General features: G+C 65.2%; 3 protein-coding genes across 3 annotated transcripts; all 3 read right to left on the reverse strand.

Annotated features, from left to right (window-relative positions):
• Window positions 1-563: 563 nt before the first annotated feature.
• GOT1L1 (glutamic-oxaloacetic transaminase 1 like 1) lies at window positions 564-3,213 on the reverse strand. The gene is made up of 8 exons (XM_068920534.1): window positions 2,998-3,213; window positions 2,722-2,845; window positions 2,491-2,603; window positions 2,325-2,417; window positions 2,093-2,243; window positions 1,296-1,461; window positions 1,088-1,230; window positions 564-721 (listed from the first exon to the last, which is right to left on the reverse strand). Exons 1-8 carry the CDS (start codon window positions 3,211-3,213, stop codon window positions 564-566), a joined length of 1,164 nt encoding a protein of 387 aa, XP_068776635.1.
• A 1,548-nt stretch (window positions 3,214-4,761) lies between these two features.
• On the reverse strand, window positions 4,762-5,884 carry LOC138062438 (nucleoplasmin-like). Its single transcript, XM_068920535.1, has 5 exons — window positions 5,800-5,884; window positions 5,513-5,595; window positions 5,256-5,375; window positions 5,052-5,145; window positions 4,762-4,859 (listed from the first exon to the last, which is right to left on the reverse strand). Exons 1-5 carry the CDS (start codon window positions 5,882-5,884, stop codon window positions 4,762-4,764), a joined length of 480 nt encoding a protein of 159 aa, XP_068776636.1.
• Window positions 5,885-7,613: 1,729 nt separating this feature from the next.
• On the reverse strand, window positions 7,614-11,548 carry ADRB3 (adrenoceptor beta 3). The gene is made up of 3 exons (XM_068920687.1): window positions 9,966-11,548; window positions 8,924-8,988; window positions 7,614-8,548 (listed from the first exon to the last, which is right to left on the reverse strand). Exons 1-2 carry the CDS (start codon window positions 11,234-11,236, stop codon window positions 8,949-8,951), a joined length of 1,311 nt encoding a protein of 436 aa, XP_068776788.1. The 5' UTR covers window positions 11,237-11,548; the 3' UTR covers window positions 7,614-8,548; window positions 8,924-8,948.
• Between the last annotated feature and the right edge of the window lie 8,964 nt (window positions 11,549-20,512).

Here is a 20,512-nt window from a genome sequence, read left to right on the forward strand (position 1 = left end):
GCCCCGGGCGCTGAGGTTTTCCAGCAATGACGGCGCTAATCCCATCCCGCCTGCCCCCGCTCTGTGTGCCGTTTTGCTGCGGGCTGCAGGAGAGCCCGACAAGGCGCAGCCAGCTGCCGGCCGGGCTCGTGCCCCGGGGCGCTTGCGGAGGTGGCGCGCAAGGGCGGTGCGGGGGCACGGCCGCGCGGGGCTGTCGGGCTGGCCGGATGCAAAATCTGTTCCTGCAGAACCAGTGGGAAGACACGTCTGTGCTTCACCGGTTCCTGCGCCTGAAGATGGGACGAGACCCGGATCCCTGCAGCGCTCAGCGGTGGCTCTGAGCTGACGGGCGCCTTATTTCCGCGTGCCCAGAGAAGCTCCGCAGGCAACGGCCGGAGCAGCTCCGGCGTGGCGGAGGGAGCTGGCCGGCGCACAGGTGGGGCAGCGGCCACGCAAGCCCCGCTTTTTAAGACCGGGCAGCAGCCCAGCATGCCGCGCACACCCCGACCCTCTGCCCACGGCGGCCGGCTTTATTGCAGGGACGTGGGGGAGGCCGGGCAGGACGGCGCCGCGCTCGGCGGCGCTCAGGCGCTGGGCGCATCCCGGCCCGGAGCCAGCACGGCCTCCCGGATGCTGCGGGCCACGCGCTCCAGGTTGCGGGCGTTGAGGCTGCAGAGGCTGAGCTGGCCGCCGGCGCCCAGGTAGACGTGCTCGTGCTTGGCCAGGAAGCCCACCTGGGCGGCTGGTGGGGGCGAGACCCGCTGAGGCCCCCGGGAGCCCGGCCGGCCCCCAGCCTCGGCGCCGCGCCTCCACCTCCCCCCCAGCGCGGCGCTTGCCCCGAGCTATGGGAACGTAACGCTGCAAAATTAACATTGCACGGGGAACCCGCTCCCCCAACCGGCCGCAACGGCTGGGGACGTTTCTAGCGCTCAGGCAGCGAGGTCGGGACGGCGGCGGCCGCCCCCCGCGCTGCGCAGGGCGGGATGCTGGGAGTGGTGCTGGCCGCCCCGTGCCGGGGACGGCGACATGCTCTGCTGCCCCGGCAGGGAAACAAAAAAGGCGGCTCGTGTGCCCGCGCGGCACAGCCCCTGCGAGCGCAGGTACTCACGGAGCAGCCCCGAGAAGCTGCGCGTCCCCGCCTGGGCGGTGATGTGCTCCCAGGAGCCCGGCGTCCCCAGCACCCGCAGCTGCTGCTCCAGCCTCTGCCGGAGCCGCACGATGCGCCGCGCCAGCAGCCGCAGGCTTTGCTCCCTGCCGGGGCCGGGAGTCACCCGGCTGCTCCCGCCGCCCCGCGGCCGGGCGCGCCGGCCCCTTACCAGGCGCTCCGCAGGGCCGGGTTGCTGAGCACGGCGGCGACGGCGCGGGCCCCAAGGCCGGACGGGCTGGCCCACGCGGTGGCCACCTGCCGCTGCAGCTGGGAGCGGACGCTGAGCAGGGTCTCGGCGTCGGCGGTCACCACGATGAGGTTGCCCACCCGCTGGTCTGCAAGGGGACGTGGCCCATCGCGAGAGGCCTGCGCCCCGGGACACCCCGAGACACCCCAAGATGCCCTGAGACACCCCGTACCCCTGACCCACCGCCCTGGGGACAGACCCAATGGTGACGGTCCCCATGCGCAGCCCCTGCCCAACCTGTGCCCACACTTGCCACGGTGTGCCACGAGCTCCACTGCCTTTCCCACGCCCCACATCAGCCCCACGGCCTTTCCCGTGCCCCCCGTCAGCTTTTCCCACGCCCCACATCAGCCCCATGGCCTTTCCCATGCCCCCCGTCAGCCTTTCCCACGCCCCGCGTCAGCCCCACGGCCCTTCCCGTGCCCCGTCAGCTTTTCCCACGCCCCACATCAGACCCACGGCCTTTCCCGTGCCCCCCGTCAGCCTTTCCCACGCCCCACATCAGCCCCACGGCCCTTCCCGTGCCCCCCGTCAGCCTTTCCCACGCCCCGCGTCAGCCCCACGGCCTTTCCCGCACCCTCCATCAGCCTTTCCCATGCACCCTGCCAGCCCCACAGCCCGTCCTATGCCCCCCTCAGCCTTTCCCACGCCTCCCGTCAGCCCGGAGCGAGGGGCAGCCGGCGTCTCCCCTCGCTGGGGTCCACAGGGCTGGGCCTCACCGTACAAGCCGAAGATCTTTGAGAAGGACTGAGCGCAGAAGAGCTCGAAACCTCTAGCCACAAAGTGTCGCAAGGCCCAGGCATCTCGGTCCAGGTCTCCGGAGGCCAGGCCCTGCGCCGAGACGTCAAAGAAGGGGAAGGCGCGCTTCCTCTGCGGGGGAGTGGAGAAGAGAGGGGCGTGCTGCGAGGCCGGGAGCGGGGCGAGGGGGAGCCCCTCCTGCTTCGCGCCCACCTCCATCGCGGCAGCCACCTCTTCCCACTGCTCGGGCGCCAGGCCGCTCTCCTCGGGCGCGTGGAGGAGGACGATGGAGCGCTCCGGCGCGTCCTGCCAGCGAGGACCGGCTGAGCGGCGGCCAGGAGCTGCCGGGAGCCACGCGCGGCCTCGGCCACGGCCGTACCTCCAGCTGCCTCAGCAGCCCCCGGGGGCTTGCGGCGCGGGCGGCAGCGTCCCACCAGCTGTACGGCTGGACGTCCGCGAAGCCGGCATCCGCGAACACGTGCCCGTAGTGCTCTGGGGCGCGGGGAGGGCGGCAGGGCTGCGGCGCGGCGCAGAGCTCGGCCAGGCCCCGCGCTGGCAGCCCGCGCCGGTGCCCCGCAGCCCCCCGGGGCTGCACCACGCCATCGCTCACCCCTCTGCGGCCAGGCCACGTAGACCCACGCGGGGGCCGGCTGCCCCGTGCGGTACCAGCGCCGGAGGAACCGCGCTCCCAGCCAAACGGCGCCCATCCCACCGATGGTCTGAACGCCTCCTGCCTGGGCAGCGGGGAGACGCCTCCGCTCGCGCCCGGCTGGGGAAGCGGCCGGCCGGGGGCCGCCTCGCCCTTGGGCTGTAACGGGCCGGAGGCGCGAGGAGGGGCCGGAGGCACAACGGGAGCAGCCCGCTGGCGGGTTGAGCATCCCCCTACCCTGCCCTCCAGCAGCGCGCTGCTCTGCCCGCCGAGCGCCAGCTCCGTGGCGGCCCTGGTGAATGCGGGCACCCCCGCCGCCGGCAGCTCCTCGTGGTCCAGCGTCACGTCCCGGGCGACCTGCCGCAGGGCCCGCAGCACCGCGGGGCTGCTCCAGGCTCGGCCGCTCTCGGCCAGGCAGGCTGGAAGGCGCGCGGCCGGCTCGCCATGCCCCATGGCCTGAGCCAGCTGCAGGACAAAACCCCAGGACTTTACCCCCCCCTTCACGGCTGATCCAGCCGGGTCTCGTTTCTTCGGCCCTTGCTGCCCCGGAGCCGAGCGCCCCCACTCCTGCCCCCTGCCCCTTCACCCCGAGGATGCTCCCTGCCCAGCTGCACTGCCCCCCAGTGCCCACGGCCCCCGCCGGGAGCGGGACCAAGTGCAGCCCCAGCAGTTCTACCCTCGTGGTCCAGGAACACTTTGTCCGGGGACTCGTCTGCCAGATAGGTGTCAAGGAGCTCGTGAGCCTCCCTGCTGAGTGGTACGTCAAGGAAGAGGGAGAGCGCGGTCATGGCCCTGCTGAGAGGGCAGCACAAGGTGTCTGCTGCCCACCGGGGATGCAGGAGGGGGACGTGGGGATGGGGGAATATGGGACAGGGGGATGTAGGATGCAAGAGAGGGGATGCAGGGAAGAGGGGCGCAGGGATGGAGTGATGGAGGGATGCAGGACACGGGACGCGAGAGAGGGGACGCAGGGATGGGTGGATGCAGGGATGGAGGGATGCAGGGACAGTGGGATGCAGGGGTGGAGGGAGACAGGGATGGGGGGATGCGGGGACGGGGGGATGCAGGGATGCAGGGATGCAGTTGCCAGGTAACCGCTCACCTGGGAACCGCTGGCACAAACACGGGACCGCAGGGCTGTGCAGCAGCATTGGGGGGGGGGGTATCCTCACCTCAGTGAGGCCAAAGGAAGGGGCACACGGGAGCCAGGCAGAGCCACCCATGAGGCCTCCCTTCTCTCACCCTGGGGCCCACGCACCCTCTGTCCCGCGAGGACGCAATGCCACGGGTGCAGCGTGGCGCAGGGACCCCCTGTCCTGCCCCCCTCCTGGCAGGGCGCAGCCGGCTCCTCCTGCCCCACGCAGCTCCCAGATGGGGACACGGCCGGGGCAGAGGGGTGAAGAGGGCGAGTAAGGGACAGAGCAGGTTTTCCCCTGGTTTCCCCCAGATTTTGATGGCCCACCCTGGAGCTGCCTGCACCGCCAGCAGCAGGGGAGCGGTGTGAAGCAGTATGAGTGTTTGGCCGTGGAGGGAAGTGACAGTGCAGGGGCGGTGGGAGAAGACCCCAGGGCGGAGGCGGCCCGGGGAGGGGAGGCGGTGGGGACCCTATGCACCTCCCCTGGGCCACCCCGCTCCTGCGGGACCGCATGCTCGGCAAGGACGTTTCTGGGACGAGGCTCCGCAGCCGGAGGTGGCAGTGGGGTCATGGCGAGTGGACCGGGGCAGCTGCACGCGCTGGGGTGGCAGCGCGGGATATTTGCACTTTCCCATTGCTATTGCATCAAGAAGAAGGGGGAAGAAAAAGCACATTTCTGAGGGCATAGTGGAACAGAGCGGGCAGGCAGAGGAGCCAAAGGACGGTTTTCAAAGCTGAGCTGGTTCGTGCCAGCCTGTGCGTGCAGCTCCCCAAAGGAGCCTGCGGTGCCGCGTGGCCTCCGCCACCCCGGCGCCTCTTCATCGCTCCCCTCTCCCAGGCACCGCGAAATCTTCCCTCGACGCCAGCTATTCTCCATCCCGTGCCGCGCTGGTGTCATCTTCATCGGCGGCATCATCCTCCGACGGCACGTCCTCGTCGGCTTCAAACCTGGCGTCGTCTTCCACTGGGAAGAGGAGAGGCGCCGCTGCGCGGGGAGGATGCCGAGCGGGTGCTGCCACGCGGGCTCGCGTCCCCGGTGACAGGAGGGAGCTGGGCGCCGCGGCACCGGCACCGGCACGAAGCGGCAGCATGCAGGGCGTGAGCTGCCACCCGCCAGCCCCAGCGCCTCCCGCCACGCGTGCTCGTGGGCACTCACGGATCAGGTGCTGCCCGTGCAGGTAGACCGGCCCCGCTCCACACTGCAGCACGAAGGTGACGGGGGGGACGAACTCGAGGCCTTTGAGGCTGATCTGGAAGGAGGCAGAGGGGCGAGGGAAGCACGCGGCGGCGGCCGCCCAGCCCTTTGCAGCGCCCCGCGGACGGGGAGCGACGCTCGCGGCTGCGCCGAGAGGGCTTTTACCGTGGGGAGCACGGAGAGGCGCAGCGAGGCGATGGGCACCGGTTTGTGGTCCCCGTAGGTGTTTTTTGAGTCGACGGCCACCACGTGCAGCTCGTCCCGGGCGTCCGGCCCCAGGGAGATCTGCGGGGCGAAGGCAGGCCCGGTGGCGAGCTGGCCCCGTGCACACAGGGTTTGCACCACTGCGGCCGAACCGGCTCAGCCGAGCGAAGGTGCTGCCCCGCTCGCTCGCGGGGCTTTTAGTGAGCTACGTATCTTACCGTTTTCAGCAGAACCAGATGCTCCAAGAAATCATCGTCCTCTTCCACCACGTAGCTCCTGGCGCCGGCACCGAGCTTGCAGCCTGCAGAGATGCAGCCTGCTCCGTGCATGCAGCAGGCTGCTTGGTGCACGCGCGACCTCCCCCCAATGACAGCCCAGGCGAGGGGGGGGGGGGGGGAAGCTTCCCCCACAGCGCCCAGACCTTGGGGAAGACCCTCGGCAGGGTGCACGCAGGGCCGGGACGAAGCAGCCCTGCGCCTGCACCCGGCGGGGACGACTACCTCACCCCACAGCACGGCGACCGGCCGCTCCTCCGGGAGCGTCCTGCGGGAGAGGGGAGAGGAGCCGGTCGCCCCCCGTGGCTGGTCCATCGCTGGCAGCACAGACAGCTCCTGCCGATACGCCCGGGGAAGTGCTGCTCGGCTGCTCCACAACAGAAAGAGACGGAGGAAACGTTACTGAGGAGCAGCCAGAGCGAACTCTCCGTCCCCAAGGGCTGGGGCCGAGCAGCTCCCACCAGCCGCACTTCGCTTGCTGTAACAGGTTGCACCAGCCAGACCAACCCCTCTCAGCCAGGGCAACGCTGCTGAGCAAGGGATAAACCCACCCAGCCTCACATGCATCCCAACCCGGGGAAGGGAAAGCCCACCGTCTGAATTTGCAGATGAAATAGGCTTGAGGAGCAGGAACTGGCTCCGTGCAGCAGCCGGCGCTCGATAAGCCAGAGCCCAGGGCACCCTCCTGGCACCGGGCGATTTCAGCTGGCCAGAGCAGCCATGTTGCTAAAGCCGCCGGGAAGCATGCAGGACTCGGGGAGCCCGCGGAGCCCGCTAGAAATCGCAGTAACAACAAGCACTTAGCATTTATATCGACAGCCCGAGCCCGCACAGCGAGTCCCTGCTGGCACCGCTGGGTCTGAGCAGCCGCCCACCGCAGGGAGCTGTGCTGGGACGGCGAGGGGCAGGCGAGCAAGAGCAGCCGGCGCCTGCTGCAAATAAGGGAAAAGGCCCCCAACCAGAGGGGCAATTTGGAAATGCAGCACAGATGTTTCGGAGGGGTGAGTAACCCCCCAGATGGCACCAACGCACTCACTAGAGCTCCCCAGTCCCACTCACAGCCTGGAGGTGGAACAGCACCGCCTCAGCCACGTTTGGGCTGATCACAAGGGAGGGCAGCAGCCCGGGGGCAGCGCCGCGGCGTGCAGCGCCCCACCGCCGGGGACGCCCCTTCGCCCTTCCCGGAGCTCGCCCGGAGCTGGGCAAGCGGCTCGCTAGCCTGTGGCTCTCGGGGGCTAACGAGCAGGCCCTGGGCTGGAGCCAGCCGGGGCCCCGCTGCCCCCCGCGCGCGGGACCTGTGCTTCGGGGGCGGCCGTGGCCGGGGCCAGCGAGGGTTGGGTGTGAGCGCCCCGCGAGAGCGGGCGGCATCACGCGCGGAGCCGCTGGCCCGGCGCGGGCGCTGCCGAGAGCTTTGCTCTTCCGTTTCGTCAGCGAGCACACGCTTGCAAGGAAGAAAAGGCAAAATGCACTAAGGAGGGATCCCGGCAGAGCAAACAGCGGGTTCCTCCTCTGCCTCCCCGTGCGGGAGCAGGAGAGTTATGCACTGGTGCCAGGAGGTGGCACTGGAAACCGCCCGGGGCTCCCGCGAGGAGCCGCTGCCTGGTCAGCGTCCGGCCCACGCAGGACTCTCAGCGCCGCACAGCACTGGCCGGAGAGGGAGGAGGGTTATTTGTTTTAGGGCATGGGGTGCCCTAAAATGGGGGGTGCCTGAATGGGGACATTCGCCCTTCCTTTGTGCACTCCTGTCCTGTCCCTCGCCACCCTCGGGCCAAGGCATCCTCTGCTCATTACTCCTCCTGATTGGGTCCCAGGCACTGCTGTCCATAGCAGTAAAAACTCTCAGTTACGGTGGGCTGGAGGTGCCTTTTTGGGTGCATTTGTGCAGGTGCAAAGCTAGGGCTGCACCCAGGGCTCCTCCAGCGCCCCAAGGACGGGCAGCGCTCTCCCGGCCCGAGGGCCTTGCTGGGGTCCTGCTGGCTGAGGGGGCTCCAAGGCCCATCAGGCTACATGGAACAGCAGCTTTTTACACCTTTGAAGTCAGAGTGAAGTGGTTTTGAAAGTTTATTTCACGCAGAGGGAAGGGGAAACAAAACAGAGCAAACAGGGCGGTCGCCCTGCTGCATTTACAGCCAGAGACATCACCAACAGCAAGAGCAAGGCACACGCACGCCACCCCAAACCCGCATAACGCTCCCAGTGCAACGGGGCGTGCAAGGAGCCGGCCTGGGGCAGGAGGGCCCCGCGCCCCCCCTTCGCCCGAGGCGCCGCTGCAGGCTCCTGCGGCAGCCCCAGCCCGGGGGCTCTGCGCAGCGGGGCAGGACTGGGAGCAGAGATCCGCTTGCAGGGGCCCCTCCATCCCTTCACCGCGGGACCATCCACAGCCCTGGCGCCAGCTCTGTTGCACCCAGCGTTAACGCTTCTCCCTGCACGGATCGGGGGCCCAGGCGAGCTCTGTGCCAGGCACGAGGAGCACTCGGCATCCTCTCCCGGAGCTGGGAACGGCTGCGGAGCACCGGGGAGCCCATCGTGCCCAGAAAGGCAGAGCCCTTGGAGCAGAGCATCCAGCCCCGCACCCCAAGGCTGGAGGCTGCCCGCGCCACCCCCAGCTGGACCGGACCGGCGGAGAGCTTCAGGACGTTCGCCAGGCTTTTCCCATGCAGGCATCAGCTCTCCAGCTCCGGAGGGGCTGCAGAGCCCGGGGCTCCCGGCTTGAGCGGCGGGCACTCCCACCGAGCACAGCACGCAGCAGCAGGGGCTGTTCCGTCCCCGGGCTCGCGTTGCACCGGGGAGTCCCACGCCACCGCCAGCCCAGCACCATCCTCCGTCCCCCTCCGGCACCCGGGCTGCAGGGAGGGACGCAGCCCGCGGGGTGCGAACCTCAGCGCCGCGTGCGGGTCTCGCTGCTGCCGCTCCCGGTTGTGCCGGGCTGGGGAGAGGAGCTCAAGGCGCCCGCCCTCGTGAGAGGGCTCTGTCACGTCCCTGCGAGAGAGGGAGAGCCGCGGGCAGTGTGCGGAGAGGGGCACCCCGGACAGAAGCGCTCTGCAGCTGAAAAGCGCCAGTCCAGAAAGCCTGCAGCTACAAGCGTCTGTGAGCAAACGCTGCAGCCCAAGCCCAGGCTTGGGGCGCTCCGGGGGGGAACCGCCCCCCCAGGCTGCAGCTGGGCCGGGCCGCACCAGCTGAGCTCGCACCCGTGCCGGGGCAGGCTTGCGCACCCAGAGCTGGGCACGTGCCCGTGTGCCCGGCCAGAGCACGGGCACTGCTCCTGCCGGGAAAGGCCAGACTGGCTCGGAGCCGGACAGGGCTCGTCCCTGCAGCTCAGCTTGCCCAGGTGGGTGAGGAGGAAGATGCACTTACCTTCTTCCCTTCTCTCTTCTCTCAGTCATATTGAAGGACCTACTGGCATCTCTTTGCCGGTGAACCTCAAACAGGAGAGGACAGGGTATTGAGAGCCTGGATCTTCTCCATGATTTACTTGCCCACTTTCATAGGATGGATTAACCCATCCTTGAAGCCCGCTCCTGCAGGCAACTCCCTCCGTCATGTTTTCCCACACATCTCTGGACAGTGACTGTGCCTCCTCGTGTGAGCAGTAACCTCTCCTGACTTCAGCTTGCAGAAGTGGTTTCTGCCCAAGGGAAACCAATTAAAATCCACAGCAACCAAAACTTTTCACATTTTGTAATAGTAATAAATTTGGGGAAAAAAATCCTGTGATTTGCATGAGGAGGTGTGGAGGTGCATGAGGGCTGGCACAGAGCACCCTGCCAGGCCGGCTTGAGGGTCTGCGCCTGTCTGTCCCCAGGCCCCTGCTCCGGCAGGGCTGCCCAGCTGCGAGGAAATGTCCCCCTGGTCAGCAGAGAGAGATCGCAACAGTGAGCGGAGGGAAACTATATGAAGTGGTGTGCCTAATTTAGTCTATCAGAGGACAAAACGACATACAAAGCCCTAGATCCTGGCAAAGGGTTATTGAAGGGGTCTCCTTAGCACTGAGAAGCAGCCAGGGACTCTTCCCCCCCCACATTTCTGCAGAGGACTCCCCCCCCCCAGTTTTAATCCTTTAAATGCAGGAAGCAGGAGGGGGCAGGAGAAGGAATGAAAACCCAGGATTTGGGAAGTATTCGCGTTTGTCTGGTTCTCTTCCTCCTATTGCTAGCCATTTCTTTTTTTGACGATAACCAACCTCACTCGACTGAGCAGCAGCACCGAGTGCATCAGCTTCACAGCCCAGCGGAGGGGGCAGCGCTTTAGAGAAACCTGGAGGCAGAGGTTTCTCTGCCCACTCCCAGCACCCCAGAGCCCCATCTGCCCTCCAGCCCTGCGTTGCAGCCCCAGACCGCGGCCCTGCCAGTGCCAGGGATCCCCGGCTGCCAGCCCCCGCGCCAAGCCTGGTACCTACTCGTCTAGCTGCGAACACAGCGTGGTCTGGGTGCCCAGCAGCCGGGACTCGCCCAGGGGCCGGTGGCCGCCGCCGCAGGAGAGGCTGGTCTCCTCCGCCCGGCTGCTGCAGCGGCTGCTGCAGCTGCCCTGCACCTCGCTGTCCTCCCCGGGTGCTGCTGCTGCCGCCTTGCTGTCCTCTGCGGGGCCCCCACCAGGGCTGAAGGCGCACGGGCAGCGCTGCGGGTCCTGTGAGACAGCGTGGAGCCGGCGGTCGGCACGGCGGGGGCAGCAGAGCAGCTTGCGAAAGGCGTTCCTGAAGTCCGGGCTGCGGCAGTAGATGATGGGGTTGAAGGCTGAGTTCACATAGCCCAGCCAGTTGAGGAAGAGGAAGAGCTGATCTGGGACCAGCGGCCGGCAGAAGACCTTGATGATGTTGGCCACAAAGAAGGGCAGCCAGCAGAGCGTGAAGGTGCCCATGATGATGCCCAAAGTCTTGAGCGCCTTGTGCTCCTTGATAGCCAGCAGACGGGACGGCCGCCGCCGCCGGGTGCCCCTGGACCCTGGGCTGAGGGGCTCTTGCAGGAACCTCACCTTGTCCTTGCCAATGCGCTGGACATGCTGCGTGGCCACAGCGAAGACACGGGCGTAGACAAAGATCATGACGAGCAGGGGCACGTAGAAGGAGATGGTGGAGGAGATGATGGCATAGGTCACGTTGGTGACAAAGTCACAGCAGCGCGGATCATCGTAGCAGCGCACCGCCTGCTCATCTGCACCGTCCCGCCACCAGTGGTTCATGATGGGCAGGAAGGAGATGAAGGCAGAGATGGCCCACACCAGGCACACCACCGCCCGCGCTCTGCCCTTGGTCACCAGCGCCTCATACTGTAGCGGCGATGTGATGGCAAGGTAGCGATCCACAGCAATAGCGCACAGTGTCTCGATGCTGGCCGTGACACACAGCACATCCAGCGAAGTCCACAGCTCACACACCATGGTGCCGTAGGGCCAGTGGCCGCTCAGCAGGATGGTAGCCCCCGGCGGCACCACCAGCAAGCCCATGATGAGGTCAGCGCAGGCCAGCGAGGTGATGAACACGTTGGTCATGGTCTGCAGCCGCGGCGTCTTGGCGATGGCCACGATCACCAGCAAGTTCCCGGCCACGATCACCAGCACGGTGAGGCTCAGGGCGGCCCCCACCGCCCACTGCCGGCTCAGGCTGGTGGCCCCGCTGCAGTTGGGGCCGGCCGTCCCCCAGGCACTGGCATTGCCCGTGGGCAGGGGAGTCATCTCCACCAGGGTGGCACAAACCTTGCACCCCGCTTCCTTGCCGTGCGCCCTGGCCACGCTCCCCTGTCCCTTGCTGCGTGTCCAACTTCCCTGCTGTGCTCCAGGGCCGGGCACCCCAGTCCCTTGCTGTGTGCCAGGGCTGGGCACCGGGTCCCTCGCCGTGCGCCCCGGTCCCTCGCCGTGTGCAGGGGCTGTGCACCGGGTCCCTCGCTGCGCGCGGGGACCGCGCACCCCGCTCCCACGCCCCTCACCGCGCGCCGGGGCTGCCGCGGGCTGCGCTCGGCCGGTGCGAGCGGCGCCGCAGCCCGGGCCGGCCCTGGGGCGGACTGGCGGGGCTGCCCCAGCCCGCTGCCCTGCGCGGAGGAGGAGCCTTTAACAACGCGGGGCGGCCCCGCTCCGGAGATCCGTGAGCGGCGAGCGGGCTCCGGGCGGCCCCCAGTCCCTGCCGGGCACCCTCACCCCGGTCCCCCCGCCGCACAGCCCTCGCTCAGCCTGCCCGCGCCCTCCCTGTGCACCCCGCTTCCTCACCTTGCACCCCAGTCCCTCGCCGTGCACCCCAGCACCCTCAGTGGCGCTGGTCCCTGTCTGCGCACCCTGGTCCCTTGCTGTGCCCCCGTCCTTCCCTGCACACCCTGGTCCCTCTCTGTGCACCCCTCACCATGCAGCGCAGTCCCCCTCTGTGCACGGGGCACCATGCTCAGGCTCTCCCCCCAGCCCACCAGGCGCCTCTGCTCCGTCCCTTTGGTTTTCCAGCCCTCCCTGTCCAGAGGAAGAGGAGCTACAGAGGCACAGGGCAGGGTCCCCTTCCTTGGGGGACTGCCTCACCAGCCACCCAGCCAGGGATGCTCCACAGCTGCATCTGTGACAAGAGGAAGAGACCAGGCAGGCTGTCCCCCAGTGGGGACACTGACCCTCCAGCTGCCACTAGCAGAGGGGTGGCCAGGGACAGCCCCACTCCAAAGGCAAACATCCACAGTGTATCACAGGCAATATTTCACTGCTGCATTTATTGCCTGGACTCCCCCTGTTCTCCATCAGCCAGGCGGAAAATGGCCAGGTAGAGTCTGCCTCTGCCTCCCTGCTTTGGGGCAGGGCAGCGGTTACCGGTGTTTTGGAGAACCCCAACCCGCTGCGGCTCAGACCCGACACACTCGCTTCGCCCACGCACGGCGGCCGAGAGCAGAGCCAGACGGCGAGGCGCTGCACTGCCCGGCCCTCGCTCCGGAGGGCGAGCGGCCTTGGCCAAAGGGGTGCCCGCAGCTCCGCTCCTCCTGAGGGCCCCTGTTCAGGCTCCAGAGCGGGCAATTTTTTCACTATCAGCTATTTATACAAATACTGGAACTTATAAAACAGGCACTTCCCAAATATGGTATTTTGAAGTTTCAGCCAAATGGGGGAATGTTGACAAAGAAGAAACAAAAATTACATGTAAAAAAATTATCCAGTTGGCATTTCTTCCCATTCATGAGCTAGCAAAACAGAGCTTGATTTTTACAAGCTTGCTTTTTACAAGATTGTTTTGGTTTTTCGAAGTCAGATGAGTGCTTGATGCAACCCCCTTCAGCCCCTAGCTCTTTCATTAATTGCTGGCTTGGACTGAGCCTTGGACTTACCATTTACAGTATTGTCCATCGTTGCACTCGAACGATGCACGGCAGAACCAAATGTGCATGAGAAAAGTCGGGGTCTCCGCGAAGCTGCTATCCACGCAACGCCTGCACAGATTGTCACACGAAGTGGCAGCTGGGGCGTCACTCTGAAAAATAAAGCAGAGGCATTTGTGGGAATGTCTGCAGATAAGACTGAGGGCACTTGGGCTTAGCAGAGAGACTGGGCATGGCGACAGGAGGCCTGGCTCTATTCTTGGCCCGGCCACGACTCCGCTGGGTGAGCCCAGGCGATTCGCCTCCTGCCTTCGCCAGCTGCGCAGAGCAGGGCTGCGCTCGGCCACGAGCGACTCCGGCGAGCTGCCGGCAGCGCGTTCTCCCCATTTGGGAGCTTTCAGCTGGCTTTAAAGAAAATACCCCTTTGGGCCTGTTGGCCAAGTCCCACGCTGGTGGAACGCTGCTCCTCCAAGAGGTACCGCTCCATCGTCCCCAGGTCAAGGCTTTGCCCGCCTCACCTTCACCAGGGCTCCAGCAGTTTCTAGGAGAAACGGCCTCAGAGTCACTGCAAATCAACCGCAATCGCTTGAACCCTGGCTTCATCCACAGCAGCCGTGCGTGGGAGCTGCCGCGTGTCCGGGGAGCACTGGTGGGCCATGCCCGCTCATGACCTGTCCCGCCTGGGGGACGTTCCCACGAGGCCCCGAGGCAGGATGGATAGGGACGCAGCGGGACAGAGGCGGCCGAGCCAGGCACTCAAAGCACCGCTTTCCAGCACTTAAACAAGATATTTTCCTCTCGGAAAAGCTGAAGCACAAAGATACAGGTCTCATTCAGAGTGAGCAAGAGCACCCTGAGCCCAATCGCCTCTTCTCCAGGCACGAGCCACCCGCCACAGTGCTGGGGACCCAGCGGGCATGCACAGGCCCCCTGCTTGGGGAGAGCACGCGTATGCCATGGATGGGAGCAGCCCCTTTGGCTGTTGCTGCAGGATAAACAGCGGGTGATTATAAATAGCTTTTATAGCGAGCAAGAGTCAGGGTGGGTTAGGGAAATCCCTGCCGGCAGGGCTGGGTGCAGGAAGGAGCAGCGCAGCTCTCCAGTGGGGCACACGCAGCGCTCCCAGCTGGTGCCCACTGATGTGCGGCCATTGGCTTCCCTGGGGAGGAATGGGAGCAAGAATCCATCTGAGCTGGTCCCAAACAGCCTCCGAGGGGCATGGGGGTCAACCTGGCCCAGGTGGGAGCAGACCCGTGAGAGAAGGGATCAAGCAAGGGTTTTGTCAGGGCTGGGGTTCCTCCCTGCAAGGGGTCAAGGACCTCCCCCCCAGCACGAGGTTCCTTGCAGCAACCAGCACAGAGTTGTCCTCTCCTTCCAACAGCCCAGCCTGGCACATCTGGGAGCTTGTTTTGGGGGACAGTGCTGGTGACAGCCCACCTTGCTCGGTCAGGTCCCCTCCTTCACCAAGGGCTTCCCACAACCAGCATGTTCTTTTAGAATAAAGGGGAAGATTCCCCCCACCCTGCTCCCTCCCAGCACCCTTGCTGCACCCATGCTTTCCTCCCTGGCAGCTCAGCCTTCACATTTCACTCCTGAGGAACTAATTTGGGATCATCCTGAGGTAGCAGGGCACAAGCTCACCTCTTTGCAGTGTTCTCCAGCAGGTACATAGGCTTAGCCCACCCTGCAGCTGCAGCTGGTTAGGTTCAGGGTCTAACCAGCCTTCCTGCCAGACTCCTCTGCTCCCCCACACAGGGCAAGGGGACCTGGCTGGCCCTGGCAATCCTGAGCCTCAGTCAGGTGTAAATCACCCGCACCAGATCTTACCTGCACAATGTTTTTAGCACACTGGTACTCCTGCTTAAGTGCATATCAAGTCCCTGCACAGTTTAATCCCTGTCCCACACTCTTATCCACTGCAAACAGCTGTATGCACACAGCACAACCCTGATTAAGTGTTTAAGGCTCACACATATCGCTCTGGTTCTGTTAATCCGCCTTACCAAGTGCATAGGATAAGGCACTGCCCGAGACATGTGAAGCAGATAATCAGCGGCTGCCGTTCAGCAGACAGCTTGTGACAGCAGCTTGGCAGACATGAGCTCTCACTTCCTCCAAACGATTCACAGGCTGGAAGCATCACTGGAATTCAGAAAGGTGAAAACAGCAGTGACATGGCTGAAGCAGCAGCACTGGTGTCGCAGGGTTGCCCTGATAGCCAGGGTGGCTCAAGAAGTCATCACAGCTCATGGGGCTGCCCAGGCTGCTCCCACGGCTGGCCCTGGCAGGGACACCGGAGAGCCTGGGCATGGGGAAGGTCAACGCCTGAAGAGTCAGGTAACGCGCTGGGTTTAGGGTGCTCTGTTGGACAAGCAGCCTCCTTCAGACCTGCAAAACAAGCTGCAGATGTGGGGCTGACCCTCCCACTGCCCATCACTGGGCCTGGCTGCATCCAAACAGGGGCACGCACCAGCATACCTGTGCTAGATGTGCATGGATACAAGGACAGGCCATTTTGGTTTACCCCAGAAAAGTCCAGCCTGGGCAGGCATGCAGGCAAAAGCACACGCCCAGCCCCTCTTCGTACTAAGGGCTCAAAGCTGGACAGCAGCAAGGAGGATGCGGTGCTGGCTATCAGATCCCTGCCCAAGCTCCCATGACCTGCCAGTTCAGCTATTAAGCACAGTTTTAATCCTCATCTTCCATTCACAATTGCATCCATGAGCTCAAAGCCAGCTGGGCCCTGAGATCGCAGGCAGGCACCGAGGAGGGGTCAGCAGTTCAGCAGGGAAGAGATGAGACCCCAGGGAAGCAACAGGCAAACACCAGCTTGGGCTCCAGCACCGTTAAACGCAGCACATCCAAACTCTGCCAAGGCTGAGCCAGGCTGATGCTGTGCTAGGATAAAACAAAGGCTTTTTATAGCTGGGAACTCGTGCTCTCTTCCCCTGGCACGCTGCTCACATATTCGCTGTTAAAGAACAAGCAATAGAAATTGGCACCCAGCAGGAACCTCAGCAGCCACCAAGAGCTGGCAGCGCCTCTCACTGCCCACAGCCAGGGCATTCCTGCCAGGACCCGACCAGCTGCATCTCCCTGTTGCTCTCCCACCAGGACAGGTTTTGGGTTAGCTCTTTTATCTGCATCTACAGGAACGGGAAACTTTTCACTTAGTTGATCAGGAAAGTCTGAAAATGCTCTTCAGATGCACAGAAGAGCTCAGCACAGCCAGAAGACTGTCTCTGCACGCTGCTCATGCACTGGGGCTTGACGGGGGGTGTTAATTAATGGAAAAGACTTTAACCCTACTACATGGCTGTAGAGCAACTGATCACCAGCAACTCACCCCACAGCCCCAGGACGTGAAGCTTCAGCAGTCTCCTAAGCACATCACTCTTCCCAATGGCAGCTAAGGGTAAGAAAGCAAATCTCACTGCAGCAAACAATTACACTGCAACATCTACCAGAGGTTTTGAGGTAGCCTTTCCATCCCCTCATGGGTACACAGAGCCAGGCAGGCAAGAGTCACTGTTGCACCCAAAGAGATGCAATGCAGCTTTGCACCAATAAGCAACAGTGCTAGCACCACACTGTAGCCAGGCCAGCGTTGCAAAGCATTGCCCACCTGTGGACTTTGGAGCCAGAGGCACACTGGTACCAGTCCCCAGCACAGGGCAAAGGGCAAGAAGGGCAGAGGCAGCTGGGGAGGTACAGCTCCGCAGCCCAGAGAGAGCAGCCCAGCCCCAGCACCCTCTGCCATAGAGGCAGCATCCCAAGGGGCTTGTCAGCCCTCCAATGGGGCCAGGGTCCTGCCCTCCAGCCCTGCCTTAGGGCCAGCATCATGCTCATTCCCCCACTGCAGGGGGAAGAAAAGAGTTTCCAAGACACATGCACACTCTAGTAAAGCAATAGCATCCTTCCTTCTGGCATGGTTTGCATTTCCCAGCCTAACCAGGGCAACCTGGGTCTCCATTGAAGCTCTGGGACAGGTATGCAGGCTCCAGGGAGGTGCACACAGGCCAGTCATGCAGCAGGCTCAGCTTCTGCAGGGGACAAGTAGGAGTAACACCACCAATAAACCACCACCTCACAGCATGCAAACCCCACCAGCCCCAGCTGCTCACCCCACCACTCCCCCTGTTCAACCTTGTACAAAGGCCCTAAGAAACCTGACCTGGCACCCAGCACCAGCCCTACCCCAAGCAGGGGGCTGGACCAGGCTCCCCAGAGGTCCCTTCCCCACGCAGCCCTCCGCAGGGTGGCGAGGCACAGCCCCTCTGCACCAAACCTGCCCCAAGCACAGCCCCCGCTGGGGCAAGCCACCAGCCCAGGCAGGGCTGCCCACAGTGCCAGCCTGCTGCATGGTGCTGAGCCCAGCCAGCACCAGCCTCCCCCCAAACCCCACCACAGCCAGGAGACCCCCAGCATGCCTGCTGGCCTTTTTATCCCTCCCGCCCCAATTCCTCAACGTCTCGCAGGTGGGGTGGACCAGGTGACGTGAGCAGCTCAGGCCCTGCAAATCTCATCACGTCTTTCAGCATTGACTCTCCCCTGCCAGGTTTGTTGGCATAGCTGGCGGGGAGGTGAGATTATCCGGGTTAAAGCGAAGACCCCGCACATGTTTGTGGGGGTATAAGGGTACATGGGGGAAGGGGCAGGCGCAGGCACTGACGCTGCTGCACGGACACATCCCCGCCAGCGCCAGGCAGGTTTCGGGATGGCTGGCTCCAGTGGCCGTCGGACAGAGCCTCATCAGCCAGCCGTGCCCTCTGCCAAAGCGAGAGCTGTCTCGGAGCATCATTTCGCCCCCAGCGCCCTCGGCCGCTGGGTGCGGCGCGGGCAGGGAGCCGCCGCCGGGTTGCTGGGGCCGGGCATCGGGCCAGCCCCAGTGCCCGGCTTTGGCAGCCGGTCCTGCTCCTCCTTTAATGTCCGCAGCGGTAATTAGTCTCTGCCCTGGGACTTCAGGAATAGTTTCCATATCGGATTCGCAAATCTTGCTTTGAAGTTGTTTGGGATTATCTGTCATCATGTTTCCTCGTCAGCACATAAACAGGCTGTGATGAAGCTTTAACCCGCTGGGTACTGCATGTCCCAGGAAGGCTGGAGGAAGCTGTATATAAACTCTCAGCTCTATATAAACTCTCCTCCCCGTGGTAAATGCGAGCACAGCTATGTCAGCGGGGGCTCCGGCAGAGCGCTGCAGGAAGAGAAAAAGGCTCTGGGTCAGAACAATAAAAAATAACAAAAATGTGCTGTTTCATTGACTTTTACGCGAGCTGCCGTTTTTAGAGCTCGGCACACCCAAGCCCCTCTGTACCCCCAAGCGAAACACGCTGTGTCCCTGCCCTTTGCAGGGCAGCGCCTGTCCCATCTTCACGGTGGTTTAAGCAGATGATGTTTGCTTTGCAGCTGAGGGAGCCTAAAACCGACCCCACGGCCAGCGCCTCCCGCGACAGGCACCACGCGCCAACACCGGCTCCCCGGGAGAGCCCTGCCGGTCCGCGGCCAGCGCGCCAGCTCCGGGGCTGCGATCCGGGGCCAGCGGCAATGCCCGCAGCCTCTGAGCTCCCACGTGTTCAGAAAGGCAAGGGGTGATCTCCGGCCTCTGTTTTCCAACAGGTCCGGGCCCTTGTCCCGGGCCCGGGGCGCGCGGGGCTGGAGGCGCGGGAGCCGCCGGCAGCGGGGAGCGGCGTCCAGCTGCAGGGAGCAGCGCGGAGCGCCGGCGGCCGCGGCACCGCTCTCGCTCCGCCGGCCGATCCCGGCGGGCTGCAGTTCTTCCCGAGGCTCCGGCGGCCTGGTGAGAATCGGGGAAAGGGGCACCGAGATCCTGAAATCTAGCCAGGGCCAAAGGCTGCGCTGCAGCAGCGTCAGGCCCTTCTCCTTCTCCTGCCCGCCGGATCCCTGCGCAATTACGTTTTCAGATTTTTTTTTTTTTTTTTTTTGGGAAAACCGTTTTCTTCCCCACGCTGCTGCATGGAAAGCCAGCAGCAGCAGCAAGAGAAACTCCCCTCGTGCAGTTATTCCCCCTTTCTGACATTTTTGAAACACCTCACGGAAGGGTTTCGTTTCCAGCACTTCCCATCTCCCTGTCGGCCTCAGCCTGGTGTCCGGAGAAGCCGGGACTCCTCGGGCTGCCAGCAGGATCTGCCGCCCGATTCCCATTAGTTCGAAAGGAGATGAGGAAAACGGCGAAAGAATCACCTAAGCACCTTATTGCCTGCGAACGGCCACGATCGGGAGGGCGGCCAAAGGGCCGGCAGCCCCGACACAGGCGAGGCGGCGCGATAGCCGCGGACGGCGGGGAAGCGAGCGGGATGAGAAGCAGCAGCACGAGGGGGAATTTCAAGGCGGTCACCACCGCCCGGGCCGAAGGCACCGGTGGCCTCCGTTCCCGCTGCGGGGGCTGAGCGGACGCTGCCCGCACCGGCGGGGCCGGCCCGCAGCGGCGGCCGGCGCGCGGCCGTTCTCTTCGTGCTTGCTTGGAAAAACAGCAACAGCAAGGAGGAGATCAGCGCTTCGCCCGCCTGCCGCGAGCGTGGCGGCTCCCCGGCTCCCACGTCCCCGCCAAGGGCTATTTTTAGCCCACGCGTTCCTTCTGGCTCCCAGGTTCTTCCCGGAAACGTCCCGCTCGAGCGCAGCAGACGGGGAGCAGGCTGACCGCAGGCGGCCTCCCGGGGCGCTGCCCACCGGGCTGCAGCCCCCGGCGCGCTGCCCGCCGCCGTCACCGCCGCCGCCGCGCCGAGCGCAGCCGAGCAGCCTGCCGCTTTCGGCGCAGCGCTTCTCACGGCGCGCTCGGAGCGCAGCCTTTCCACTTACGCAGTAAGCGCTGCAAGCGGTCTCTCTTCCCGCGGCGGCGGCGGCGGCGGCGGCAGCGCGGGTCCCTGGGTGCTGGCAGGGCCGGGCGAGCTGCAGGGCGGCGCGGGCTCCTCCCGCTGCCCCGCAGCTTCCAGAGGGGCTCGAGCCACGAGCCAGGGCGCCCGCAGAATCGCGGGTGGTGTTTCTGGGGAAACGGGGACGGGCAGGAGGGAGGGGACCGCGGCCACCGTGCACCGAGCGGACGGCGGCCACCAGCGTGCACCGAGGGGACCGCGGCCACCGTGCACCGAGGGGACGACGGCCACCAGCGTGCACCGAGGGGACCGCGGCCGCCGTGCACCGAGGGGACGACGGCCACCAGCGTGCACCGAGGGGACCGCAGCCGCCGTGCACCGAGGGGACAATGGCCACCACTGTGCATGGAGGGGACTGCAGCCACCGTGCACCAAGGGGACAACGCAGCTGCTGTGCACCGAGGGGCCTGGGGTCAGCGTGCACCAAGGGGACGACGTGGCTGCTGTGCACCACTGATGCACCACTGGTGCGTGGCTGCGTGACCACTGTGCACCGAGGGGATGACAGCCACCGCTGTGCACCGAGGGGACAACAGCCACTGTGCACCGAGGGGCCTGGGGCCACCGGGCCCCGACGGGACGACGGCGGCTGCGGCGCGCGCCGAGGCGGGCAGGGCCGGGGCGGCGGGCGCTTCCCGCAGGATGGGGTTGTTTACGGGGCCGCGTTTATCTGCGCAGGCAGCTCCGGGGCGGCGGCGGGACGCGCGTTTGCCGTTATCTGCGGCAGCCATCGAGGGCGCGTAAACACGGCGGCGGAAGCGCTCGGCGCCCTGCCATCGCCC

The sequence above is a fragment of the Struthio camelus genome, chromosome 27 (genome assembly GCF_040807025.1).
Source record: "Struthio camelus isolate bStrCam1 chromosome 27, bStrCam1.hap1, whole genome shotgun sequence".
Taxonomy (NCBI): domain Eukaryota; kingdom Metazoa; phylum Chordata; class Aves; order Struthioniformes; family Struthionidae; genus Struthio; species Struthio camelus.

What these genes read in the sequence shown, in the direction of transcription:
- GOT1L1 (XM_068920534.1), bottom strand. Translation starts at nt 3,213, where the DNA reads ATGGGGCATGGCGAGCCGGCCGCGCGCCTTCCAGCCTGCCTGGCCGAG. An exon ending in AAAGATCTTCGGCTTGTACG is followed by an intron (nt 1,462 to 2,092) that starts GTGAGGCCCAGC and finishes GTCCCCTTGCAG; the next exon opens with ACCAGCGGGTGGGCAACCTC. An exon ending in CCGGCCCTGCGGAGCGCCTG is followed by an intron (nt 1,231 to 1,295) that starts GTAAGGGGCCGG and finishes CGGCCCCGGCAG; the next exon opens with GGAGCAAAGCCTGCGGCTGC.
- LOC138062438 (XM_068920535.1), bottom strand. Translation starts at nt 5,884, where the DNA reads ATGGACCAGCCACGGGGGGCGACCGGCTCCTCTCCCCTCTCCCGCAGG. An exon ending in GCCGGTCGCCGTGCTGTGGG is followed by an intron (nt 5,596 to 5,799) that starts GTGAGGTAGTCG and finishes GCATCTCTGCAG; the next exon opens with GCTGCAAGCTCGGTGCCGGC. An exon ending in GCCTCTCCGTGCTCCCCACG is followed by an intron (nt 5,146 to 5,255) that starts GTAAAAGCCCTC and finishes GCCTCCTTCCAG; the next exon opens with ATCAGCCTCAAAGGCCTCGA.
- ADRB3 (XM_068920687.1), bottom strand. Translation starts at nt 11,236, where the DNA reads ATGACTCCCCTGCCCACGGGCAATGCCAGTGCCTGGGGGACGGCCGGC. An exon ending in CTGTGTTCGCAGCTAGACGA is followed by an intron (nt 8,989 to 9,965) that starts GTAGGTACCAGG and finishes CTCCTGTTTGAG; the next exon opens with GTTCACCGGCAAAGAGATGC.